At 36.9% G+C, this 26,797-nt stretch overlaps 1 protein-coding gene across 1 annotated transcript; it reads left to right on the top strand.

Annotated features, from left to right (window-relative positions):
* The first annotated feature begins 12,949 nt into the window (after positions 1–12,949).
* LOC132163530 (vacuolar protein sorting-associated protein 41 homolog) lies at positions 12,950–26,243 on the top strand. Its single transcript, XM_059573848.1, has 19 exons — positions 12,950–13,329; positions 14,610–14,879; positions 14,970–15,149; positions 15,450–15,710; positions 16,315–16,447; positions 16,537–16,627; positions 17,102–17,204; positions 20,735–20,838; positions 20,911–21,004; positions 21,111–21,266; positions 21,381–21,443; positions 21,623–21,688; positions 22,102–22,302; positions 24,236–24,313; positions 24,394–24,513; positions 24,603–24,683; positions 24,789–24,874; positions 25,436–25,517; positions 25,606–26,243. Exons 1-19 carry the CDS (start codon positions 13,057–13,059, stop codon positions 26,044–26,046), a joined length of 2,883 nt encoding a protein of 960 aa, XP_059429831.1. The 5' UTR covers positions 12,950–13,056; the 3' UTR covers positions 26,047–26,243.
* Positions 26,244–26,797: the final 554 nt, after the last annotated feature.

Raw genomic sequence — 26,797 nt, 5'->3', positions numbered from 1 at the left:
GGTATTTGTTTGGCAACTTTGGCTTATTATGTTTATGTTTGATTGTTCTATTATTTAATTTATAGACTGAAAAGTATTGGATGTTTTAACAAATCTTTTGTATAGAGGAAAAATCGTTTTTGCACAATCCTATCAAATTTCAGTTTTGATATATAATTGAAATTTTACTTGTAAAAAACATTTGAAAGCTTTGATTTTTTTACCAAAGTAAACTGGCCAGAGGCAGTACCCAGAAAAAATAACAAAATTCAAATCAAACAATGGTAAAATTGAAAGCCCATCAAATTTTTAACAGCAAAAAATTATAAAATTCAAAGCCCATCAAACTGATCAAAGTTTTAACCTAAAAATCAGAAAATTCGGCCCAAAAACGGATATGTACAGTAGGCCCAATACAAAAACTAGGCCCAGCCCAAACGGGAATTACCGACCGACTTTGTCGGTAACGGTCGGTTTCGGTAATATTTTCGGGCGGTAGAAGTCGGTTAATTAACCGAGTATACCGACTTTGTAGGGGCGGAATACGAAATTGAAAATGTTATACCGTAACCGATTCTACCGACCGATACTCACCCCTACCAAGAAGTTATTGCTGATTCAAGAACTAGGTAGTGAGGAAGCAATTTCTTGGCCCTGATTCCAAAAAGAATTTCTCCTGCAATATTTTCCTAAGATCCTCAGAGACACGAAGGCTTGAGAATTTATGGACCTCACCCAGGGAAATATGACAGTCGCTCAGTATGCTGGCCGCTTCAATAAGTTGGCTCACTTTGCTCCCTACTTGGTGGCAGATGAAGGGAATCGAGTAAGGAAGTTTGAATAGGGCCTCAACCCACGGATCCATGACCGTGTTATATGCTTTGAAATTTGAGATTTTGTAGAATTGGTCAACAAGGCCTCCCTAGCTGAGGAAAGTGTGAAGAGAAAAGCTATGGCAATGGTAGAATCATGAAAGAGGGCTGCACTCCCACTGAATCGAAACCAAGCTGGATGGAAATGAAGACCAAACGGAAATAATCAAGGAGTCAAACCCATAGGAAATGGATCGAGTTCAGCCAACGGCACGCCCTACCCCAAATGTCAACTCCCCCACAACAGATTGTGTCGTGTGGGGGCTAACATGTGCTACCGATGCGGTCAGGCCGACCACTTTGCATGGGATTGCCCAAAGACAAAAGGAGGTGTTGCATCATTACAGACAAGGAACAAACGCAAACCACCCACTCAAGCCAAGGTATATGCCCTCACACCAGGTGAAGCAGAGACGGAGAATGGAGTAGTCACAGGCACTCTACCTTTCTTTATTGGCAAGGTTGTTGTTTTATTCGACTATCGAGCTACTCATTCTTTTATATTAGCTAGGTATGCTAGGAGATTTCGTATTAATGTAGAACCAATGGAAGTAGGAGTAGTAGTATCTACCTTGGCAAGCAAATCAGTGATATGCAGGAAAATAGTCTTGGGTTGCCCAATACGCATCCAAGGGAGAACCCTCATGGCCAATTTGATAGTATTCGATATCATCCTCAGAATGGATTGGTTATCAAACAATCATGCCATCATTGATCGCTACAACAAAGAGATAATTTTTAGATTACCAGCTGACACTAAATTCAAATTTGTGGGATCCAAGGTGAGCGCTACTCCACAATTAATCTCAGCAACTCAGGCCAAGCAATTATTACAAGAAGGATGTCAAGTTTACTTGGTATGCTTAAAAGGCTTGCCTCATGAGGAGAGGAAGATGGAGGAGATACCTGGTGTGCAAGAATTTCTCGATGTTTTCTCAGAAGACTTTCTGGGACTTCCCCCAGACAGAGAGATAGAATTTTACATTGATTTAATTCTAAGAGCAACTCCAATATCCAAAGCACCATATAGGATGGCACCAGCGAAATTAAAAGATTTGAAGACCCAGCTACAAAAGTTGTTAGACAAAGGATTTATTCGCCTTAGCATATCGCCATAAGGAGCGCCTGTACTCTTTGTGAAAAAGAAGGATGGTACTTTCCAGATGTGTATTGACTTCCAGGAACTTAACAAAATCACCATCAAGAATAGATATCCACTATTTCGTATAGGCGATTTGTTTGACCAGCTGCTGGGTGCTCTGATCTTCTCAAAAATCTACCTTCGTTTGGGGTATCGCCAACTAAGGATAAGGAGGGAAGATATTTTCAAGATAGCTTTTCGCACCTGATATGGCCATTACGAGTACTTGGTAATGCCATTTGGGTTAGCAAATGCACCAGCAGCTTTCATGGACCTAATGAACCGGGCGTTTCACGATTTCTTAGACCAATTTGTAGTAGTGTTCATTGATGATATCTTAATCTACTCCAAAAGCTTGGAGGAACATGAAGATCATTTAAGGCGTGTTTTGCAAAGGCTTAAAGAAAAACGGTTGTACGCAAAGTTCTCAAAGTGCGAGTTTTGGCTGGATAGAGTTACTTTTCTTGGACATGTAGTATCAAAAGACGGCATCTCGGTAGATCCCAAGAAAGTTGAAGCTATAGTAAATTGGGAGAGACCCACTAATGTACATGAAATCAGAAGTTTTTTGGGTCTGGCCAACTGTTATCGGCGTTTTGTGGAAGGTTTTTCAAAATTGTTTGGACCATTGACTGCTTTGACAAGGAAGAATGCTCGTTTCTTGTGGACTAATGAATGTGAGCAAAGTTTTCAAGAACTAAAATGGCAGTTGGTAACTACTCCGATCTTAACGCTTCTATTAGAATCTTGTGGATTTGTTATCTATAGCGACGCATCCATAAAGTGGCTTGGTTGTGTCTTCATGCAAAATGACAAAGCTGTAGCATATGCTTCCCGACAATTTAAAAGTTATGAGCCGAATTATCCCACCCATGGTCTCTTGCTCCAGTAGTTTTTGCATTGAAAATTTGAGACACTAGACAGGGAGAAGTACGAAATTTATAGAAATCACAAGAGTTTTAAATACTTATTAACGCAAAAAGAGTTGAACTTAAGGCAGAGGCGATGGCTGGAGCTAATAAAAGACTACGACTATGTAATCAACTACCATCCTAGGAAGGCCAATGTGGTCGCAGATGCCCTAAGCAGAAAGTCAAGAAGTGAGATAGTGTGCTTAAAAGCCTTGCCCCATAACCTGAAAATGGACATTGAGAAGCTTGATATGGAGATTGTGATAGGAGAGGTACAAGTGTTAATGGTGAAGCTCGAGATTAAACCCACACTACTGCAGGATATCCACATAGCCCAAGAAAAAGATGAGGAGATCATTCGAATTAAGGAGAGGGCCAGCAAAGGTCGGGCCCTAAGATTTTATGCCACATTAGATGGTTTGTTTAAATACCAAAATAGGGTTTGTGTACTTAATAATGAGGAAATAAGGAAGCTAATATTTGAGGAAGCACACTTTTCACCATACGCAGTGCACCCTGGAAGCACTAAAATGTATCGGGATCTTAAGGGGTGTTTTTGGCGGAACATAATGAAGTGGGACATTGCTGAGTTTGTAGAGCGATGCTCGATGTGTCAACAAGTCAAAGCAGAACATCAAAAACTTGCAGGACCATTGCAACCTCTAGAGATACCAGTATGGACATGGGAAGCAATATCAATGGATTTTTTTATGGGGTTGCCATGAGCTCAGATTGTGTATGATGTAATATGAGTGATTGTGGATAGGTTGACTAAAGTCGCTCATTTTATACCAATAAAAGTGAAATACTCATTGGAGAAGCTGACAGAACTTTACCTACATGAGATTGTTCAATTACATGGGTACCTGAATCAATAGTGTCGGATAGAGATTCTCATTTTATGTCAAGATTCTGAAAGAGTTTACAAGAAACAATGGGGACTGAATTGCAATTTAGCACTGCCCACCATCCTCAGACAGATGGACAGTCAGAGAGGACCATCCAAACACTGGAGGACATGTTAAGAGCCTGCGTATTGAATTTCAGTGGTAGCTGGGCTCGCTGTCTTCCTTTGGTGGAATTCGCCTACAATAACAGCTATCAAGCAAGTATTGGGATGGCCCCATATGAAGCGTTATATGGACGGAAATGTCGTTCCCTACTTTATTGGGACGAGCTCGGTGAACTGAGAATTTTAGAACCAGATATTGTTCAGGATACCATAGATAAAGTTGCATTACTTCGACGAAGATTGTCAGTAGCTCAAGATTGACACAAAAGCTATGCGGATATACGCCAAAGAAACTTGGAATTTGCAGAGGGCGACAAGGTGTTTATTAGAGTGGCACCAATGAAGAGACTCACTAGATTTGACAAGAAAGGGAAGTTGAACCCCCGCTACATTGGGCCATTTGAAATTCTGGAGAGAGTAGGTCTCGTGGCCTATCGTATAGCTTTGCCTCTAGGACTTGCAAATATACATAATGTCTTCCATGTCTCTTTGCAGTTACAAGGAGATATGACATATGAAAAAGTCTCAGTAAAATTACTAGATCGCAAGGCCCAAGAGCCACGCACGAAGAGCATTCCACTAGTAAAGGTTTTGTGGAGAAATAATTAAATCAAAGAAGCGTCGTGGGAATTAGAAGATGATATGCACAAGAAATACCCCTCTCTATTTACTGAGAACTATTAAAACATAAGGTATGTGATAGTGGATAAATTCATTTTTATTTGATTATATATATATATATGGAAGAAGGTAGCAGACCCCTTGCTTTGATACCAAAAAAGGAGGGGGAGGAAGCACAATATGCATAAGGATGCAGGGAGTAGGGGAGAGTGATGTACATGCAGAAGATAATTTAAATCAAAGCAATAAAACCAGCCATGAGGTGGTAATGACAATTGTATAATCAAAATAAAGAATTGAAATTAAAGATAGTTGAGAAGCTTGGAAAACAAAACTTGAAATCGTTATTGATTAAATAAGCTTACAAAAGTAAGTGACAGAACTTATATATATATATATTAGAATAGGACTTTAGATGAATTTCATCCAATTAGATATCAGGTAGATCCCTTACGTAGCCCTTAGAAAAAAAGGGTAAACCAACGTGTCTTCTCTCCTTTCTCTCTTGGACACTTGATCCATGCATAACCAATTGAATTATCAGTAGACACCTAAGCAACCACTTGTCCTCTCTAGAATACATGAGTACACTCTTCTCTTCTTAGTTACCTATGTAACCCAGAAGCTTTATTTCTTCTCCTCACGCTCTGAAACAGAACATAGGAAGTAGTTGTCTCAAGTGCCTTTCTAGTTTGCCCTTAGCACCGCAACATCTAATTGGCTTTTCAAGGTAGAAGACACCCCAACGCAAACCCATCGTCAAGTTTAGGTAAGAGGACACAACACCAAAAAAAGAAAACCCCAACCGATTTTATTATAAATCTTTTGGAAAAGTGTTGGGGGATTTTATAAATCATTTACTTACATGATTTGAAATTGCACTTCCTTTCATATTTTTAAATGCCAAATTTTATTCAATCATATGTCATGGTTTAATAATTTTACGTATTACAATTATCTCATTTTTATGAGTTATGCATGAATGCGATTATGAATGGAAAAAAAAGCTCTCAAAGTTCATGGTATAGTATACAATTATAGATGAGCTTACAAGATCATATGAAATGTTATATGTGTATTCATGTCATAAATGTTTAACCCGAGGCACTGCTATAGTTACGAATGGTACCGGATTGCATGGGTAGCATGGCAAGCATACTGAAGGACGGTTACGAGAAGGTGTATGCTATCGGCCAGGTAGCCTTCACCTAGGGGAAGTTTCCAACCCAGTAGCTCTCCACTGTGACGATAAGATGAGCCTATAGGTCTTTCGAGACAAGCCAACATGCGCCGTACATGGTAAAATTGCGGTTATGGGTCAAAGGGTAAAACACGATTTGAGAAAAGAAAATAAAAGGAAGTGCTTATACATTGCACAACTTACTCACTTATTTACTATTCTCGCTTTTCAATTATTTCATTCTGAAATGATTATTATAGTGCATGATTGAGAGTATGACATAAAAATCTGCATAGCATATTTTATAGCATTTTGGTGTTGTAGCTACTTACTGAGTTGTTGAATTCACCCTTTCTCCCTTTATTTTTTTTTTGCAGATGGCATTATATATAATAGTGTTGAGGGCGGGTTTACCGGTGGGCCTTCTAGTGCTTAAGGACCCAATCATCTGGCCTTATGATTGGGATACTTGGACAAATTTGTTTGCAGAGCCGTAGTAGCTGTAGTACCTGGGATTCCACTGTAGATTGTTGGGTCAAGCCTAGACTGTGCAGTCTTTTGTTTATGTAGACTGTATGGTTTGGATATTTTGTTTACCTTACCAATTTTGTGTATAGGAGGACTCTAACACGTGGGAAGGTTATGACCTCCCTATAGTAGTTACTTTGGTTTATACCTCATTGAAGGGCTTGTAATGTTTTTGTTGGATTCCCAGTTTTTATATGTCTTAAGGATGATAATAGTATTATAGTATAATTATTTCCTTAATTGCTATGAATTCATTTAGTTTGCATTTCCCCTTTTCACCTTAAACGGGGGCGTGACAAGAAAATGGTAGTGCATATAGAGTTTACCATCCATATAAGAGATTAATAGCAAGCATGGATGCTGCATTTATAGAAAACACCAACCAAATTACTCCCATGGATGAAATCAGACTCTTACAAGGAGGAGATCGTGAGTGTCAAACACCACAAGACACTTTGACAGAAAATGAACATAACACAGATCTTCAGAATAGTGGGAGCAAGAGAAAATCCAATGATCCACCTCATTTAGATATAGATAATCACAACAATGGGAGTAAAAGACAAAGACGACTATCAACTACACTCAAGGATCATTATGTACTAAGTACAGATGATGTAGATTTGCAAGAAGATCCATCAAATTTCAAAGAAGCTATAACTAGTCATGATTCTGAAAAATGGATTGAAGCTATGAATGAAGAGCTTGAATCAATCCAAAAAAATGATGTGTAGGAGCTCATGGATTTGCCAAGTCAAAGAAAAGCTATTGGATGCAAGTAGGTTATAAGGAAGAAATCCAATGCTGATGGAAGCCTTGACAAGTACAAACCTAGATTGATGGCTAAAGGGTTTACTTAGCAACCCGGTGTAGATTTTGTTGACACATATTCACCTATGGCAAAATTCGCCTCGGTGAGGATAATCATGTCCATTGTAGCTAAGAGTATGTTTGGGATTGAGTTTGAGACATAGAGCTTTTAAGTCAAAAAGAGTTTTTGGGTAAAAGCTTTATTTTTAAGTTTTTGCCAAAAATGTTTTTTGACCATTTTTTGGCTTTTTATACTCTTAAAAGCGTTTTTAATTTTTTTACCAAATGAATACTTTTTTCTTCAAACGGGCTTTTTGAGTGTTAAAAGCACTTTTAGGCCACTCAAACACAATCCCAAACAGGCCTTAAAATTGATTTGAAATTACATCAATTGGATGTTAAGACAGTTTTTCTCAATGGAGAATTAAAAGAAGAGATTTACATGTTATAGCCTCATGGATTCCAGATCAAAGGAAATGAAGAAGAAGTCTATAGATTAAAAAGGTCGTCATATGGGCTTAAACAATATTCAAGGCAATGATATTTAAAGTTTCAACAAAAATACTAGAAATTGGTTTCGAGGTAAGTCTACTAGATCACTGTGTTTACATATGTAATGAAAATGTGAAATTAACAATATTACCGTTATATGTAGACGATATATTGCTAACTGGTAATGGTCCATATATGATAAATAAAACAAAATGTTTCTTGTCATCCAAATTTGAAAGAGAATAACTTCTATAAGGAACTGACACAAACCAAGTACTTTGTGCCCTCCAATAAAGAGCGGACACATCAGCCTATCACACCAAATGACAATAATACAAAAACACATGATCAAAACCCCTTTTCTCCATTTCAATTGGCAAGAACCCCCTTTTCCCATTCAATGAGCAACGCAATGGTAATTTGGTCTTGCCTCCATATTGTTTCCTACACTTTGGATCTCTTGCCTCACTTTGAATCTCTTCGATGATCCAATCCATGGACAAAACAATATGGAGAGGAACACATTTTTAGTTGACGTTTGCTTAACCTAGCAAACAAAGCTTTCTTGGATGAATAAACCAACGAAGAGACTAATTTGGAGAGGATTTCTTCTTAGTTAGATGGCTTTCTCCCAGACAATGTCTGAATAAGCCATGGATTTTGATGATTTGGGTATTGGGTTTTGGCATTGTTGTGAGATGAAAATTTCAGTTTTTCATCAATGAGGAAAAGGGGTTTTTTTTTGTAGAAGATGGAGAAAGACCAAAAAAATTATGAAATTATCATTGGTGGAGAAGTGGCCGAGGAATAGTCGGTGTTAGGCGATGTTCAGTAGCTGGGCAATGGGTCGGTGGGATGGGCAGTGTCGTCAGGGTCCTTGCCGATTGAATGGAGAAAAATGGTTTATAATCCTGTGTTTTTTTCGTTATGATCATTTTGTGTGATAGGTTGATGTGTCTCCTCTTTATTGGAGGGCACAAAAGACTTGGTTTATGCCAAGTCCTTATAGAAGTTATTCTCAATTTGAAATGAAAGATATGGGTGCTGCTACCTATGTCTTAGGAATATGAATTTCTAGAAATAGAAATTGAAAGTTATTATATTTGGATCAAGAAAAATATCTGGAAAAGATACTTAAGAGGTTTAATATGGATAAATGTAAACCTTTAAGTACACCTGTTTCAAAAGGCCAGCACTGAAGCAAAACAATGTGTCCTTAAAATGAGACAGAGATTCAAGGAATGGAATCTGTTTCCTATGCCCAAGCAGTGTGCAGTCTTATGTATGCAATGACAAGTACAAGATCTAATATTTGTCATGCAGTAGGATTAGTAAACAGATATCAATCTAATCTAGGGAAGACACATTGGCAAGCAGTAAAACGTATATTCAAATATTTGCAAGGTAATAAAACACATGGGGTTATGTTTTGGTTTAAGTGATCTAGAAATTGTAGGATTCATAGATGCATATTTTGCTAGAGATGCTGATAATAGAAAATCAACAAGTGGTCGTTCTTGTTTGGTGGAACAATTGTTTCTTGGTTAAGCAAGAAACAAAATTGCGTTGCAAAATCTACTATGGAAGTTGAATATATATCATCCAACATAGTTACATAGCAGTAAGTAATGCAGTGTAGATTAAACATTTGTAGAAAGTTTAAATTTAAGTTTTTAATAGTAAACCAGTCAATATGTTTTGCGACAACAAGTCTACTATCTCTTTAATAAAAAGTGGAGCACAGAGCTCCAAAGGCAAACATATTAATATAAATTACCACTATATTCAAGATATAGTGGAAAGAGGAGATATACAAATTTATCCCCTCAACAGAGATGGTGGCCAATCCTATGACCAAAGGATTGTTTCTGGATAAGTTCAAAGAGCTTGTAGGTACAATGGGATTAAGAAACACCTAGGTAGTAGCTACATATATGTTAAAGCACAAATGAAAGGATTCAAGGACGCCTGAATGAACGATTCTATGCAATTCTGTTTTATAAGGGGAATAATTGGTCAAGTCATAGACAGAAGACACTAAAGAAACACGGATATAGTAAGGTTCACCGAGAGACATTATTATGTTAACAGTAAGTAATATTTTTGCTTTAATAGTGTAAAAGACATTGATAAGGTGTATCAAGAAAACACTTGATCGAGAATCAATGCATGCCAGCACATAGTTTTGTGTATGGTTAAAATCGTCAATTGTGAAATAGGTATGAACTAATATTCCTAATCACAGAGAATTGATGTCATTCATTTCGCTAAAAAAGCGAAATGAAGTCACCCTAATATACAATCGGTGAGAAAGTATATGGTAAAATGTGTGGTTAGATAAGATGAGAAAATTGTATATACATCATTAAAAGCTATAATACAATCTAAAGCCGATCTGTAATTTCTACAGATGAGAGTTGACATGTATAAAAATTATTATTGGTACCAAAGTAATAATGTTCAACTAGATTACATACCTGATGTTATAGTGTGATCAAGTAAGAGATGATAAATTAGGGATGATCACACCATAACTTGTGTGGTCATCCCCATAGACAATTATACCCTTCCATGGTGGTTATGATAAGTGATGTGATATAATTCTTGGCGAAGAGTTATATCATGACTCTATAAATAAAGTTGAAGTCAGAGAACATACGTATTATTCCATTCTCTCATTCTCTGACTTCTATCACTTTGTCCATAGGATTTTCACCCTAACGGGAGATTTCTACATACAGAGATCATACGCATATTTTCCAACAGATGCACTTTGTTACCTCTTATTGCTTTTTAACGAATTTTGTGTTACTTATTAAACCATTATTGACATGTTTATAAAAGTTAAAGAACTTTGAGTAAACAATACAACAAAGTAAAAGTAACTAATTTTTTTTTTTTTTGTCTGGTTGGCAAGGTGAAGATTACATTGTTTTCATTTGTATTTTGTGTTGTATTTTAATCAATTATGTGAATTTATTTATTTTTATTTTATTTGTAATTGCATTTTTTTTAAGAAAACATTATTTCCAAATTATTCTTGTTATGAATAAAGTTATACTTTTTAAACTTAATTTATCAATATTTAGCATGTAAACTAAAATTTTTTTTTAAAAAAAAGCAAGTCGAGCCAGTCAAGTTACCCGATAATGGCTCAACTGGTTTATTTTTTAAAACCGAAATCGAGCTCGAGTTCTATTGGGTTAAGCCTTTCAGCTTTTATTTCATTAATTTTTTTATTAAATTAATTTTAAAAAATAATCGAGTTCGAGTCAAGATGAGTCTATCAAGTACCCAACTTGGCTCAGATGGGATCCTCAACAGAGTTCAAGCTCGGACTAGGCTAAGCTTTTCGCGAGTCGAGAGCTTGGACACAATTCGATAGCTTGGAGCTCGAATAAGAAGCTTATTAACTAAGTTGAGTCTGATAGCCAAATACGCAGCTCAAATTGGCTCCATTATAGCCCTATGTAGACTCATCAATTCCACTTGTAAATGTTGTCTACAAAGATATGTTATAGTAGTATCAAACGACAAGCCATCGATGCTGAAAGTGTGAGCCAAATGTATAAGTATGATATAATTTATTTAGAATTGTTAGTTAGGATAAGTGTGATGTAAGGAAAAAATAACTTGACAAGTTGTTATAATATTCACAGTAAATTACACTTGATTAGAGCTCTAGTGTCATGTGCATATGATGTAATAGAAAAATTTTAAATTTACCTGCTACTACAACCTTATAGTTTATTATATATTTTCGCTGCCTTATGTTAGAAAAACATTCTTAAACGTAAAAGATTCCAATCACATACGTGTAGCTAAATTATAAAATAATTACAAACCTTAATATTGTATCTTAATCAAATGTAGAAATCAACCAACTAAATAGAAATGCCCCTTGTCTGTTCATTTTCTTTTATTTTATCTTGCACCCTATGCATTTTCATTAATTTGTCTTTTTGTCATGCTCGTCATTGCACTCAACTCTAGTACTCGAAGCAACGGATCCGGATCCCCTCTAATTGAGGGGAAAAATGAGAATCTCATTTTTTCTAATCTTAACCCTTAGATGAATTTAAGGGTTCAAAATATTTCAATCTAAAAACTCAAACACAAACACAACCATACTGGATTTTATACCAAACTTAAATTAAAAAATTAACTATTTTAAAAATAAAATGAAGAAAGCACCAATGGGCGGAGCCGCCCCTTGGTGTTTTCTTCATTTTGTTTTTAAAATAATTAATTAATTAACTTTTTAATTTAAATTTGATATAAAATTTAGTGTGGTTGTGTTTGTGTTTTGAGATTGAAATATTTTGAATCCTTAGATTCCTCTAAGGGCTAAGATTAAAGAAAATGAAATTCTCATTTTCTCCCTCAATTGGAGGGGATCCAAATCCCGAAACAACATGACTATGAAACTGTGCATGCCAGCCTGCAAATTGTGACATCTCTTTCAATATCTTATTCATCGGTACTTTTTGCTCATGTTTACAATTTGAAAATACAAATTTTTCTACATTTTTAATCGCAATTGTTTAAAAAACACTCCCAAACACAAGTTTTTCTTAGGTAAGAGTGCTTCCGTTTTCCACCTCTTTACGCATTTCGCCGTTCCACCGAAAATTCCTTACATAACTACTATACTCCAACTTAGTAATCTCCTCGGATTTGAACTTCTTGATACTATAGTCTCATTGAATTCCAAGTATATAGTCTGTCCATGTGCCTTTTAGACACAGAACAACGACTATTGCTTAAAAAGTTGCAAATAATGTCCAACCAGTCAACCCCACAAAAGGCAAATACTATCCTTTATTTCCCTTTCTTTTTTAATTTATTTTTTTGAAAGAAAATCTCTTTAAATACCAAAACTTATTTTTTAATCTATATTCAATTAAAAAATAAGATTCACCTTCATTTGAGTAAAGCCTAAGTTGTTGACTTGCCAAGGGTTGAAGATAGGTATCTCTAAGAAGTAGCTCAATTATCTGGGGATCACGCCTCAAGAAGCGGAGGTTATTAGTTCAAATCCTCATTTTTGTGCGGCATGTAAAAAAAAAAAAAGGTCAAGAGGGATGATTTTTAATTACGAGTTTCCCTCCAGGTTACTAGTTTAAATTCCCGTCTTATATGAACATGTGAAAAAAAAAGAAAAAAAAAGAGGAGGTTCAAGAGGTGGTTTTCAATTACGAGCTTCTCCCACCATTATATATAATGTATAAAGATACCCTGATAGTGATTTTCACTAGCAAAGAGCAACCTGTCATTATGTCACTGAGGAAAAAATAATATAAGGTAAGTGAAAAGAAACAGTGTACGTGGCATCCAGCACTTTCATAATTCGTCAGCACTCCCTTGTTCTCTTGCAAATAAATATGAGAGACGGTCCGAAGTAGGAGAAAAACCGTTTTCAACGAAACAACCCAAACAGATCTCTCTCTCTCTCAATTATTTTTCTACCTTTCCTCCCGAAGACGAGGCCACCAGGACGAACTATACAAATGGCTCCGATTCCCTCAGAGAACGGCGTCGAGGGAGACGACGAGAGAGAAGAGGAGGACGAAGAAGAAGAGGAAGAAGAGGAGGATGAAGAACAGGCGGAGGAGGAGGAGGAGGAGGAAGAGGAGCCGAGGCTCAAGTACCAGAGAATGGGGGGCAGCATACCTGCGCTGCTGGCGAGCGATGCGGCGTCGTGTATCGCCGTCGCGGAGCGCATGATCGCGCTCGGGACCCAGGGAGGCACCGTCCACATCCTCGATTTTCTTGGGAACCAGGTGAGGGATGAGATTGGAAATCGTGTTTGTTTTTGACGGGAGTTCGTAATGTTTTTGGTAATTAAAGTAAGCGAGATTAGATTCGATGTTTGGAGTTTAGGAAATTTTGAATCGTTGTGGATGAAATTTAGAGCTTGTTAGATCTGTCTTTTTCTTTAATTTTGGTTTCTGTATGTTATTGGGTGCTGGAATTGAGCAATGAGGTGGTAAATGAGCTGGTTTTGGGGATTATAGATTGAAGGAATGTGGGGTGAGCTAATTGGCATGAGTTTGATAATGTTTTTCAGCATTGAGCTGGCGCAAAAAAAAAAAAAGAGAGCATTTGGTAAAGCATCAAATTCCAATTCCACATTGAAAACTTTAGTTGGTGCTCTTTGATTTTACATAGTAGAGTTGTTGAACTTCGCACGAACATCGACACCTTGAGTTTTTATTCTATTGTTGTTTTAGGACGGAGCTTGCTCACCGTGCATACTAAACCCAAAGATATTCTTCGTCTCTTGGATAACCAGTCCTTGCGTCATTTCTCACCATGTCAACCTACGTAGTATGGCAGTGTCCTTGTTAAATGTCAATGGTTTGAGAAGAACTATCTTACTGGTTTAGCTAGAGTTTCTTATTGGTATCTAATGAGACTTCCACCTGGCCTTTGGTGGCAATTTAGTTATCGGAGAAAAAAAATGCCGTTGGTGGCAACGTGCTCTGACTGGTCCTTTGTTTGGGGCATATGTGGAGTGGATGTAAGAATTTTACAACAGAAATGGAGCTAGTGTGGTGTTAGTTATCACTACTTCCATTGCCATGGTCAGAGTCTCAGTCCATTTGCGAATTTGTCGTTGATTAAATGATTGTGTCACACAGCATGTGTATTGATAAATGCCACTTTTTAAAATCTATAAAAGTCTTGGAAACAATAAGATCAATTTGTGATCTATCTATACTCATTTTCTATTTACAAATATTTTTTTTGTTTCTTTTCTATTTCTTAAGAAATAAAATTACCCAGAAACCAAGTGCATCGTGTGATCTCAAGTGCATTTGTTTCTTAAATTTATGAAATCATAACCAATTATGTAACGTTGTATACTACACTGGCATTGGGCTGTCCAAAGCATATGACATTACTAATTATCAGATCAAACCTGTTCTTCCAGCGAATCATATGGGCTCCAAGACTGTCATCATAAATTTGGGGCCAGTGGGTTGCACCAACCACAATTGTTGTACTCACAATAACATGTTTTTGGTTTGAAATGTTTGGTTGATTTTCTTCTTTACAGGTGAAGGAATTCCTTGCTCATACTGCTGCTGTCAATGATCTTAGCTTTGATCTAGAAGGTGAATATGTAGGAAGCTGTTCTGATGATGGGTCTGTTGTTATAAACAGCCTTTTCACTGACGAGAAAATGAAGTTTGAGTATCATCGCCCGATGAAGGCTATTGCTCTGGACCCAGAGTATGCAAGAAAAATGTCAAGAAGATTTGTAGCTGGTGGTTTAGCTGGTCATTTATATTACAATACCAAGAAATGGCTTGGCTATCGTGACCAGGTTTGTACTAGTCTACTGACTAATGGCATGCATAGAATGCCTAATACCTTTTTATTTCTTGAAATTAAAAAAATTTAACCTGTTTTCTAGGTCTTGCATTCTGGTGAAGGTCCAATTCATGCAGTGAAGTGGAGAACAAGTCTCATTGCTTGGGCTAATGATGCAGGTGTGAAAGTTTATGACACTGCCAATGATCAACGTATAACATTTATTGAAAGACCAAGAGGAATCCCACGTCCTGAGCTTTTAGTTCCTCACTTAGTTTGGCAGGTCAGTCAATGATTAACTGGCCTCTGCATTGGTACATGTTTTTGGATTATGCAAGTTCCAGTGTGCAATTGTTTCAGGCTAACAGCAATAGCCTTAGCAGCTACAACAATACCACACATACACATATGTATATGTGCAAATTTTCATTTGTTTAGATACATATATACATGCTTACATGCATACATACATATGATATGTTTAAATGCCTATCTTCAAATTTGTGTTCCTTTATATGATGTTCTCAACACCAGTGTTGTGTTCTTTCCAATTTTTTTTTTCTTTGCTTCTCATCTCATTCAGGATGACACTCTTTTGGTGATTGGCTGGGGAACATCTGTAAAAATTGCATCAATAAGATCAAATCAGAATGGAGCAACTAATGGGACATATAGACATGTTCCAATGTCAAGTATGAACAAGGTGGATATTGTGGCATCTTTCCAAACCAGCTATTTCATTTCAGGAGTTGCTCCATTTGGTGATTCTTTGGTTGTTTTAGCATATATTCCTGGGGAAGAAGATGGGGAGAAGGAATTTAGTAGCACCATTCCATCACGGCAGGTACTTTCTCTCTTGCCTTTTTGGGAAATGCATTGGCATCCCATTCCTGACCTTGTGCCTTGTAGACTTGAAGTTCAAGCCGCAAATGTTTTGTTTATCTCTTGAAACTAAAGCTTAAATATTCACAGAAGAAAGTTCATTCCCAATAGGGCCACCCATGACAATGGTTTTTGGAACTCATACAGTCTCTTAACCAATTCTAAATTATTTTTTTTCTTTGCCTAGTTTTTAAGTTAATAATCTTTAGGCACATATTTGGACCTCTTTAATCATATAATATTCCTAGTAATTTTTTCCATGGACTATAACTTCTCTCTTTTCTTTTTCTTTGTTTTCTTTAGATTATGATAGAGTAGGTTCCGGTTTTTTCTTGTAGATCACCTTTGCTGAAGATTATGTTATTACTAATATTACTCCGGTTTTTATCTGAATTTTTTATCTGAACTTATTGGTTTACCCTGATTTTCTGTTTTCCAACCCGACATAAAATAATTCTGTCAAAAGGTGTGATTGTTTTTTATACAGGATTTTTTATTTTTTATTTTTTACCTTTTTTTTTTTTTTTTTTTTAAGTTCTGACATGGGAAAATCTAATTATAAGCAGGGAAATGCACAGAGGCCAGAAGTACGTATAGTATCGTGGAGTAATGATGAACTTTCAACAGATGCTCTACCTGTTCATGGCTTTGAGCATTACAAGGCAAAGGACTATTCCCTTGCTCATGCTCCTTTCTCAGGTTAATGTATTTGTTAGTGAAGTTGATGGTCTATATAGATCTGATTATTAATATCTAAATAGTTGTAATATTTTTTTGTGTCGATGTAGGTAGCAGCTATGCTGGTGGTCAGTGGGCAGCAGGTGATGAACCACTGTACTATATTGTATCCCCAAAGGATGTCGTTATTGCCAAACCTAGGTTAGTATGGTTAGTTTTTATTTAATTTTGCTGCTTCTTTATAGTTCGTGGTCGTGGCGAATTAAAGAAACAGTAATATGTAATAGATTGGTTATTATGAAATCATATTCACACTTCTATAGGTGTCATATATGTCCATACTGGCATATGAATATCTTGAAGCACGACAGAAAGTGCATTGAAATTATTTATAAATCCAGATTAAAATAAATGTCATAAATTTCACATTATTGTGGTAAAATCTTTATGGAATTTGATGGGTTTTACTGAGTTTTCGATGAAGGTACAAAGCTACAATTCAGCCTTGTTTTCATTTGGTTTCTTAGAAATGGAAATCTTTTTGATCATTCTGATGGAAAATTTTGAATTATTTGCTTTTTCATGGTGTATAAAATGTTTTGTATGATAAAATGGTGTATGCTTTTTCAAATATATATTTATATATTAAAAATTTAATATATTTACAATTATTAGGGATGCCGAAGATCATATTGCTTGGCTACTGCAACATGGGTGGCATGAAAAAGCTTTGGCAGCTGTGGAAGCCGGTCAAGGGCGGAGTGAACTCCTTGACGAGGTATTTTCAATTTGTTTTTGTTCAATTACATTCAGTTCCATATCATTTAACATGAAACAAACATGATTGTGCGGATGGAACATGTGTTTGCAAATGCGTGCGTTTCACTACTTGGGATGCCAATGATTGTTTTCTCTCTGTCTTTTTTCTATCTTGGTCTATAATTTTTTTAGGCACTATATAATATATTTATTTGTTTAGGAGGTCAAAAGACACCACATGTCTTTTGACCCATTCTGAGCTCTCAAAATTTCGCGCACGAGGGATTGAGGAGTTGAGAGAGGATAACTCAGGAGCAATACAAAGGGCACCCTCTTTGCATGAAAAGGGACCCACAGTAATTGGGCTGGTGGGCGCAGGGTCTGCTAAGATAATACCCTCATGAAAACAGAGCTCATCCCCACTAGTCCCATACTCAAAGCCATGTGGTCTAGCAAAGGTAAACTTCCACTCCTCTTAGATGAGCTGGGGTCCCCAATTGAAATTGCAACTACTGGGAGATTCCCACTGCTGTCATTCGAGGGAGAGAACATATCTGGGCAAGGTGATAGGGGAAGCTACCGCGAAGAGAGCCAACCTTAGAGTCCATTGCCGGTGGAGAGGACCCAGCCACCCAAAAGACTAGCCATGCTTGTCGTTGTTTTCTAGCACTCTATCACCAACCTTGAATCGGGTTCCATCAATGCTTCAAAATCCGTCGAGATGTAATGCAACGATAAGGAGAGCAGCTTCGACCCATGAATGATACGAATGGACCACTTACCTGAGAATTATTGACGTAGCGGAAGACTAAGGTAACTAATCAAAGAGCAGCATCTTTGATTTTGCAAAGAGAAGTGTCTTCGTCTTCTACCCAAAAAGATAAAAACAAGCCTGCAGGCTAAAAGAAAGATAAAACTCCGCAGAGTATTTGAGAGACAATTCTCTGATTTGATAATAATTAAATGAGTTGATTTTTATATAATAAGCAAGCTTATTTATAGAAGAGAAATACTTTTAGAGAAAGTAAACCTACTTCTAGTAGAGAAAGTAAATCTAATCCTAGTAGAGAAAGTAAATCTAATTCTAGTAGGAAAGTAAACATAATCCTAGTAACAATAGTAAACCTAACCCTATAAGGAAAGGAAATAAAGTCCTAATACAATAAAATAAAATCTTAATATAAAATTGACAATCAGCGGGAATCGTGACAATCTTTCTTTTTGTACTTCCATTGTCTGAGAATGGATAAAATTCTGATCAGGTGACGCTGCTTCGATATTATTTTTGATATTTTTCTTGTTTTCGTTTTTACCGAAAATATAGGTAAATATCGTCCTACATGAATTATAGTTGACCTGAGGGTCGCAACTCAATCCACATGCCTGTTATCAAACACGGGCTATTGCCCACTACTATTTGGGCCTTTGGGTAGCACAAATATGAAGCCCATTCAAAAATAAATTTCTGGAGTGGAGCCCACTGGTTTCAAGTGGGCTGAAGTGGGCTGTGAGGGTCTAAAGGAAAGCCTGTTGCTACTATCATCTCCGAAGGCCTTAAATGACATGGGCCTACAAAGTTCATTGGGCCATCGCGACAATATATTATTGCATGCTATTCCCATAGGCTCATTCAACTTGGGGGTTTTGTGGAGCTTATTAATGTGTGTACCTAGGCGGGAGCCACTCGAGCTTTAATCCAATTTACGTGGCGCTTTCCTTTTCTCTTCCACATATACACTCAAATGAGGTCCTCTGCGGCGCCCGACCGTCTTTCAAAGTACTGGAAAGGTACCCTTTTTTGGATTTTTGTAGCTTACACAAAGGGAGGTGCAATGCACCCACCTTATTGCTCCTAACGTCTCGTTTTGGAAATATTCAGACGTTTGGAGGAACAACAGTGTTGGTGATGCTAGGCAGCTGCACTGCTGCCCCTTGAGCATGTCTAAAGGGAGGGGCTTTTTAGTGAGCCATGACAGAATTCCCTCCGGCACCCCTATTGTTAGAAATGGTTGGGCTACCCTATATGGTGGCTACCACCTGAGCAAAAGAGTGATTCGTGGGAACACTCTTAAGACTCGGTAATGGTACAATGATGATTGGAGGTGCGTGAGTCACAGAGGTAAAAGGAGACAACAAATACTGTAGCATCTCCTCAAACCCACACCAACCCCACTTCTTCTTGCCTTTGGGAATGAGAATTCGCCCAAAGCCGTTGAACTCTTCAATGGCCATGTAGCTCTTGTGGGAATTACTGCACTGCTGATCTAAGAAGGCGCTTTGAGGATCCCTGAACTTTCGAATAAAGTCCGCACTATTGTCCACTCCAGCCACTGTGTTGACCGCCAAGAGTAACCTAAAAGCTCCATCTCTCCCAAAAATATCTAGATAATCATACCCTCTTTCCACTATTCTTAACCTGAAGGAGTTTCCTCCTTGCTCGATAATGAACTCAAAGGATTTCAATTATGCGAAAAAATCTCCTCATTGGCCTTTGTTACAGTAAAAAAGAAGCCATGACCCCCTAGTAACCAACCCAAGAACCAAAGAAGCTAAAGATCGAAGAAATCGAACACCAGTACAGAGAATTTGCAGGATACGAGGGACCTATCAAGAAAAAGTTAAATGATCAAGAAAATTAGAAATATGAAACAATTATAGGCAGCCATCTAGTGGTATAGGGTTTTGAAGAAAAAGGATTGTAATTCTGCCACCATCCTCTCACAATCTTTAAAACTTTGATCATTGCGTTTTCTTCAAATACACCACATTAAGCTAAACAGAATCATCTTCCACACTGCTATACTATGATATCTACCAAATTGCCCTCTCCAACAAGCCAAAAGATCCACCACTCGCAGAGGCATGACCCACTCTATCCCAAAAAGACCGAGAAAATATAGTTTCATAACTCATTAGCTATCTCGCAATGGAGCAATAGATGATCAACGGCTTTCTATGCCGCTCTTCTTATTAAGGTTAATGAGAGTTTTTATCTTAGTGGTTCACTAAATGCAACCCTTTCAGATTGGCAGTGCAAACAAGTGGACTAAAAACATAGTACTGGTGGTGAGGGAGAGACGCGTCTGTTTTTGGGAATTTTTTGTTTTGGGGAGTGGCTTGATTTACTTTTCCCCTCTTGCTGTACATGATGTAACCGTGCATTTTGATGGTTTTTTCCCTTAACCTTGACGAAAAGTGGCAAATCTTTTTCTTTCCACTTTTTCCTCCTTACTTCCCCTCTCTGAATTAAAATGATTTGATGATGCCCATATTGAGTCACAAGCTACTGGTTTTGGTTAAAAAATTCAGGCCAAAATTCATTATGAGTATTAATTTAATTATTAAAGATAAGTGTACATCAGCTAAGCACTTCAGAAAATGGCTATTCAGTGATCCTGCTGTGCTTGTATGTGATTATTTTACATTATTGCGAAATATGATAGGATATTGTTTTCTAGATGACTACCTTATAGTCTCAACATTTCCAATTTTCGCTTTCCATATATACTTCATGGCATAGTTTGATCAATATGGCCACTATATGTGTAGGTGGGATCTGGATACCTTGATCATTTGATTGTGGAAAGGAAGTATGCTCAAGCTGCATCTTTGTGTCCTAAATTGTTGCGGGGATCTGCTTCAGCATGGGAAAGGTACTATCTGCCTTTATTTATTACTCTTTGTACAATTCATCTAAATAACTCGCAGTGGGCTGCTTTCCACAGATGGGTTTTCCACTTTGCTCATCTCCGTCAGCTTCCAGTGTTGGTCCCATACATACCAACAGAAAACCCAAGACTGCGTGATACTGCTTATGAGGTTTGTTGGACAAAACAGTACGCCTAAATTTCGTATAATATCTTTTATTTTCATTCTAATGTGCAAACTTGGGATTCAAGGCCTCTTGTTGCCTTTTGTGCTACAGGTTGCTCTTGTAGCTTTGGCTACAAATCCTTCTTTCCATGAGGCCCTCTTGTCAACTGTCAAATCTTGGCCACATGTGATGTATTCTGCATTGCCTGTTATTTCGGCCATAGAACCTCAGCTCAATACTTCATCCATGACTAATGCGCTCAAAGAGGTTCGTTAGACAAAGATGCACACATTCACGTACTTCTAAATCTCTTGATACATATGCTTTCCATATTTCATGATCTCTACATATTATTATTTATGCATTCCTTTTCTCTGTCAGGCACTAGCACAGTTGTATGTAATAGATGGGCAATATGAGAAAGCTTTTTCGATCTATGCTGATGTAAGTGTTACTGATGCACATGGAAAGATTCATTCACAAGCCAACACTAGAATTTCATGTATTAGATAAAATGTTTATGTTAAATGCTTCAGAAAATCATGGTTTCACATCTCTATTTTGTGTACTAAGACCAATTTAGCTACCCTTTTTAATTTTTAATTTTGGGTATAATTTTTCAGCTTATGAAGCCAGAAGTATTCGACTTCATCGAAAAATATAACTTGCACGATGCAATTCGGGAAAAGGTATGCCAATGCAAAATTGGATGAAATACTTTTAGCATTACTAGTCTGTCCATAGGTTTTTTCATTTGCTGTTATTGCTGTTTTCTAAGTAAATTCATGTCAGTTTAATAATTATTTGATGTATTTTGCATAAATGTTTCCAAAAAAAGCAACCTATAGATTTTCTGAAAAAAAAAATAAAAATATTGCAGGTTCTGCTATAAATCATTAATCAGGATGTCATTTTCATCATATAATAGACATAACTTGCAAGACAATTGAACTCAATTGAGCATCATCCTTCTTAACTGGGGTTTGCAATAAGTATTCTTTAAAATACTTATTGGGATTCTAGTTTCTGTTGTGTTCTTCTCATTCTTATGTGTCATTATTAAAATTCCCGACTACTTTTTATGTTACCTATGCCTATGTAGGTTGTGCAACTGATGATGATAGATTGCAAGCATGCAGTTCCATTATTGATCCAAAATAAGGACTTGATTACTCCATCTGAAGTTGTTTCACAACTTCAAAATGCCAGCAATAAGTGTGATCACAGATATTTCCTGCATCTATATCTCCATTCATTATTCGAAGTGAATCCACACGCTGGAAAGGATTTTCATGATGTGCAGGTAGTGAGAGACACTCAACCTCATTTTGGTTTGAACTCTGTGTTTCTAAGTGAGTATAGCAATATTTAATTTAGTTATAAATAATATGTTCACATTATGATGGTTGCTGTCTTTAACTGTTTTGGATTCTTTGGATCTGATTGTTCACAGGATGAAAATTGTGAACAAATAAACACAATTGCATACTTATCAGATAGATTAAAGATGTGTTGACCCTCAAATCATCTTAATTTATGCTTGTGAGTCAAATGATGCATGAACATTGAACTAGAATATGCAGTCTCTTGCCACGGTTCTTATTTATGAACATTTGGAAACTCTTGCAGCCTGTGGGAAATTTTAAATAACAGCTGCTTTCTTGATTAGAAAGCATATTTTGGTATATTGGTTGGTGGATGCTCTCACTTTTTTGGTTAAAAAATAATTTTACAGATTTCTTTATGTAGAGCGTAGGAAAATTAATTGGTGCAGCTTGGACTTTTGCTTTCATTAAAGTAATTAAGAAATACTTGAAAGTAACGATGAACTGTTTATGATTTTCCTTTTCACCGAGTTACGGTCTTAAAGAAAGTAGTGTTTTCAATCACCACGAGTCCAGACATGTCTGTTTGGTGAAGCAATTGAACCATCCAATTGTCCTCTCTTCAAATTGATACTAGCACCCAGTCATTCCAGTCAAGGAATTGTGTGGTCAAGTAAGCTGTCTCAGGGAATTGCCTTGAAACCAAACAAACTTTGGAAAAAGTAAAACAAAAAGAAAAAAAAGGAGGAGTTCCTATTGAGATTGTCTTGCGAAATCTTTATGGATAAGCCCTTGCATTATTCCATATTTGCGTAACTAGATCAAGATGAAAGCACAAAGCAATTTTGCTTATTGCTAGTTGCCAGAAGTTGCTGCCACCAATTATTGTCTAGAGTTGTTACATATCTGTTCTACAAGTTTGCCTGACAATAGCCAAAGCAGATATTTGAACGCTAGGATTTTTGACACAGAAAGATTCCTTGTGGGCTCTTTTGGATGTTTAACATGAATCTTCCATGGAAGTTGAGGTTGTTGAATTTACCTCCAATATGGGTTCTTAATTCTACAGTATGGGTTTCTTAACTTTACATGGATTTCTCAACCGCAAGAAATGTCAAATCTTTAGTTTTGTGGCAACTGGGAGGTTGCAAGGTTGCAAGATAATTATGGAGTTCGCTTTTCCAGTTGTTTGGTGTTGCATGGGTTATGCCTTAAAGGATGGGAAAGTTGTTGGTGAGTTGGAGGGGACAATTGAGATACGGTACTGCTTTGGAAATGTGGAGGCTGGCTCATTTATGTTTAATGAGGTGTATTTGGAGAGAGTGGAACACAAGGAGCTTTGAATATCGTGAGATTGCGATGTTAAGAGTTAGAGAAGATACTGTTTCAATCCCCATATACATGGATAGTAGCGTTCAATAGCTTGCCTGTTTTTAATTTCTCTGAGTTTTTGGAGTTCTGATATTTTTCTATACGTCAAAGGTTCTCTTGAATATTTTCTATGTACTAGGGTTGCGCTCCTCTGCGCTTTTGAAGAATTTGAATTGCTTATCAAAAAAAAAAAGTTGTGGCATTTATGACTTTATTGCAATCAAATGAGTTGCACTAATTTTGTAATCCTTTGTTATTGCTCTGAAATCTATTTGGCAGATCTTGTTACTTATCATAACAAAGTTTTGTGGCATTAATAATTTTATTGCAATCAAATGAGTTGCATTAATTTTGTAATCCTTTGTTATTGCTTTGAAATTTATTTGGCAGATCTTGTTACTATGGTATTGGATTGGATCCTTTTCTTTTCGTACTTCTGCAAGAACTTCTATCTGGTTGTTGCAACACTTTGTGCAGTTAAAGTGATTTGTGGCACACATTTTATCTGAAGATTTCTTGTCCCTTGTTTTACTGTGATAGGTGGACCTTTATGCAGAATATGATCCAAAGATGCTACTTCCTTTTCTTCGTAGTAGTCAACATTATACGCTTGAAAAGGTTTAAAACCATCGACAAATGGTAAATTTCAATGATTTTATATCTGAGTACATACATTAACTTTTAAATTTAAATTGCAGGCATATGAAATTTGCGTCAGAAGAGATCTTCTAAGGGAGCAAGTCTTCATCCTTGGAAGAATGGGAAATTCTAAACAAGCCCTATCTGTCATTATAAATAACTTGGGGGATATAGAGGAGGTACTTTTCATCTCCTTTGGGATTCTTGGTGTTTTGGTTAACTGTGAAGTTTGGTGGTGTGATGAGGCAAGCATTGTCATCGTGTGCAGGCTGTAGAGTTTGTGACTATGCAGCATGATGATGATCTTTGGGAAGAGTTAATAAGGCAATGTCTTGACAAACCTGAAATGGTATGTAGCAAAGACTTTGATTCAAAGTATGAAGGGACATGGTAGTTGTATATTTCTTTGTGCGTCTTTTGCAAGCTCTTCTAACATTTCTTTCCTAATTACTAGGTGGGTTTGTTGTTGGAGCACACAGTTGGAAATCTTGATCCTCTCTATATTGTAAATATTGTTCCCAATGGTTTGGAGATACCTCGGTTAGTATAATCAAAATGATGCTGAATTTCTTGTAGTAGTTCCTTCTTTCTTTTGTCTTCCATGTTAAAAGAAATATCGGTTTGCAGTCTTCATTTTTAAAGTTACAATTTTTTTGGGAGAAGTGAATAATAAATACATGTATTGTTAGTAGAAGCTCAATATTGTGAAGATGCTATCAGTTCTGTTAGTGTATTGTGTGGTTTCGTACATGCCCAGACCTTGGTTCAAGTTTTTCAGGAGCCCTAGTGTTGTTTTAATCCATCGACTTTGTGTATGAGCACTAACCTTACATGAAAATCATCTCCCCATCCAAAATAAAAAAAGGAGCAGCATATGAAAACTTATATTTTGTCACAAGTAAAAATGCTTTTCAATTGTTCTTCTTGAAGGCTAAGAAGGTTAAATAATGTCTACACTTGATACACACCCAAATAGACTGGAATGGGTTGCTTTTCACTGGTAACTTCCATAAACATGAGACACAGATGTCGAAGCATTAAGTTCTTTACTGATGGTAATCTTTATGTAATTTCTCTCGTTTTTTTCTTTCCTTCTTGCAGGCTTAGGGATCGGCTGGTCAAGATCATTACTGATTACAGGACTGAAACATCTCTTAGACATGGTTGCAATGATATCCTCAAGGTACTACCACGCAACATCCCATTGTTGCAGTTCTTTTTAATGGGGCACCATATGAAATGCTTGACATTTTCTTGTGATTGTGAAACAGGCTGATTGTGTCAACCTCTTGGTTAAATACTACAAAGAGGCGAGGCACGGGATATACTTGAGCAATGAAGAAGATGAAGCACGAACAAAAAGGAACGACAGTGTGGCTTCTCAGGCGATTGAGAAATCATCTAGTGTGAGGACCATGGAGGTTAAGTCTAAAACCAGTGGGGGTGCAAGGTGTTGCATGTGTTTTGATCCGTTTTCCATACAAAATGTATCAGTCATCGTTTTCTTTTGCTGTCATGCGTATCACAAGACGTGTCTTATGGATTCTATGTATAATATTAGTGGCAAGAAAGGGTCTGGAGCCACTTCCCGAGAGCCTGTAGTAGAGTATGAGTATGGTAATGGTGATATAGACGATGACGACAGCGACGATGATTCCCAGTCAAGTGCATATCATATGCGTTGTATCTTATGTACTACAGCTGCCGGTTGAGTTTACTAGTGTGTGTGAGCTTGTGCATCCAGGTCTGTGTGTCCGTGTGCGTGTTATGTTATTTGTCATTTATTTATTTGTGCATATAGTGCGAGTGAGTGCAATCATTTTTCTTTCTCGTGCTTCACTTGTACGTTGTCAATTCTTGTATTTTAGTTATATATTTCCCATGGAAAGAGTAATTTTTTCTTCGGCTAGTTTAACTTGTGTTGCCTTCAAAACACCAGTTTCTTTTGGCCATGACCGTGATTACAATTTATAGGGTTGTCTTAATACAGAGTGCGCGTGGGCGGTTGTTGGGAGATATTTGGAAATTCTTTGCTTCATTCTTTTATGTACTTCGTCCATAATCTTGAATAAACTAAACCAAGTATAAAGTGCTTTTGAGCTCAAAAGGGGATTTAGATCGGTGCAATACCATTTTTTGGACTGTTCATTTAAAATGATCATAAAGAAGGCCAGAAGGGGATGGCTGTTGGGTGGCCGAAACACCCCTCCTTTTGGGTGGCCGAGCCATCCAATTTGAAAGGTGCAGCCTCGCAATAGCCTCCAAAAGCCAATCATTTTTTTTTTTTAATTATTATTTGTTAGGAAAAATTTCAAAAAATTATCTTGAACTTTTACTCGGTTTGATAGTATTTTTGTTTAAAGTTTCTCCTATTTATTATTATGATTTGAATCATTCGTTAGAAATAAATGGTATTGTGTCCAATGCAATACTAAACACATGATGTCAATCCCTCAAAACGAA

This window comes from Corylus avellana, chromosome ca10, assembly GCF_901000735.1.
Source record: "Corylus avellana chromosome ca10, CavTom2PMs-1.0".
NCBI lineage: Eukaryota > Viridiplantae > Streptophyta > Magnoliopsida > Fagales > Betulaceae > Corylus > Corylus avellana.
The sequence above is the reverse complement of the archived record's forward strand: the minus strand, read 5'-3'. Positions and strand labels throughout refer to the sequence as shown.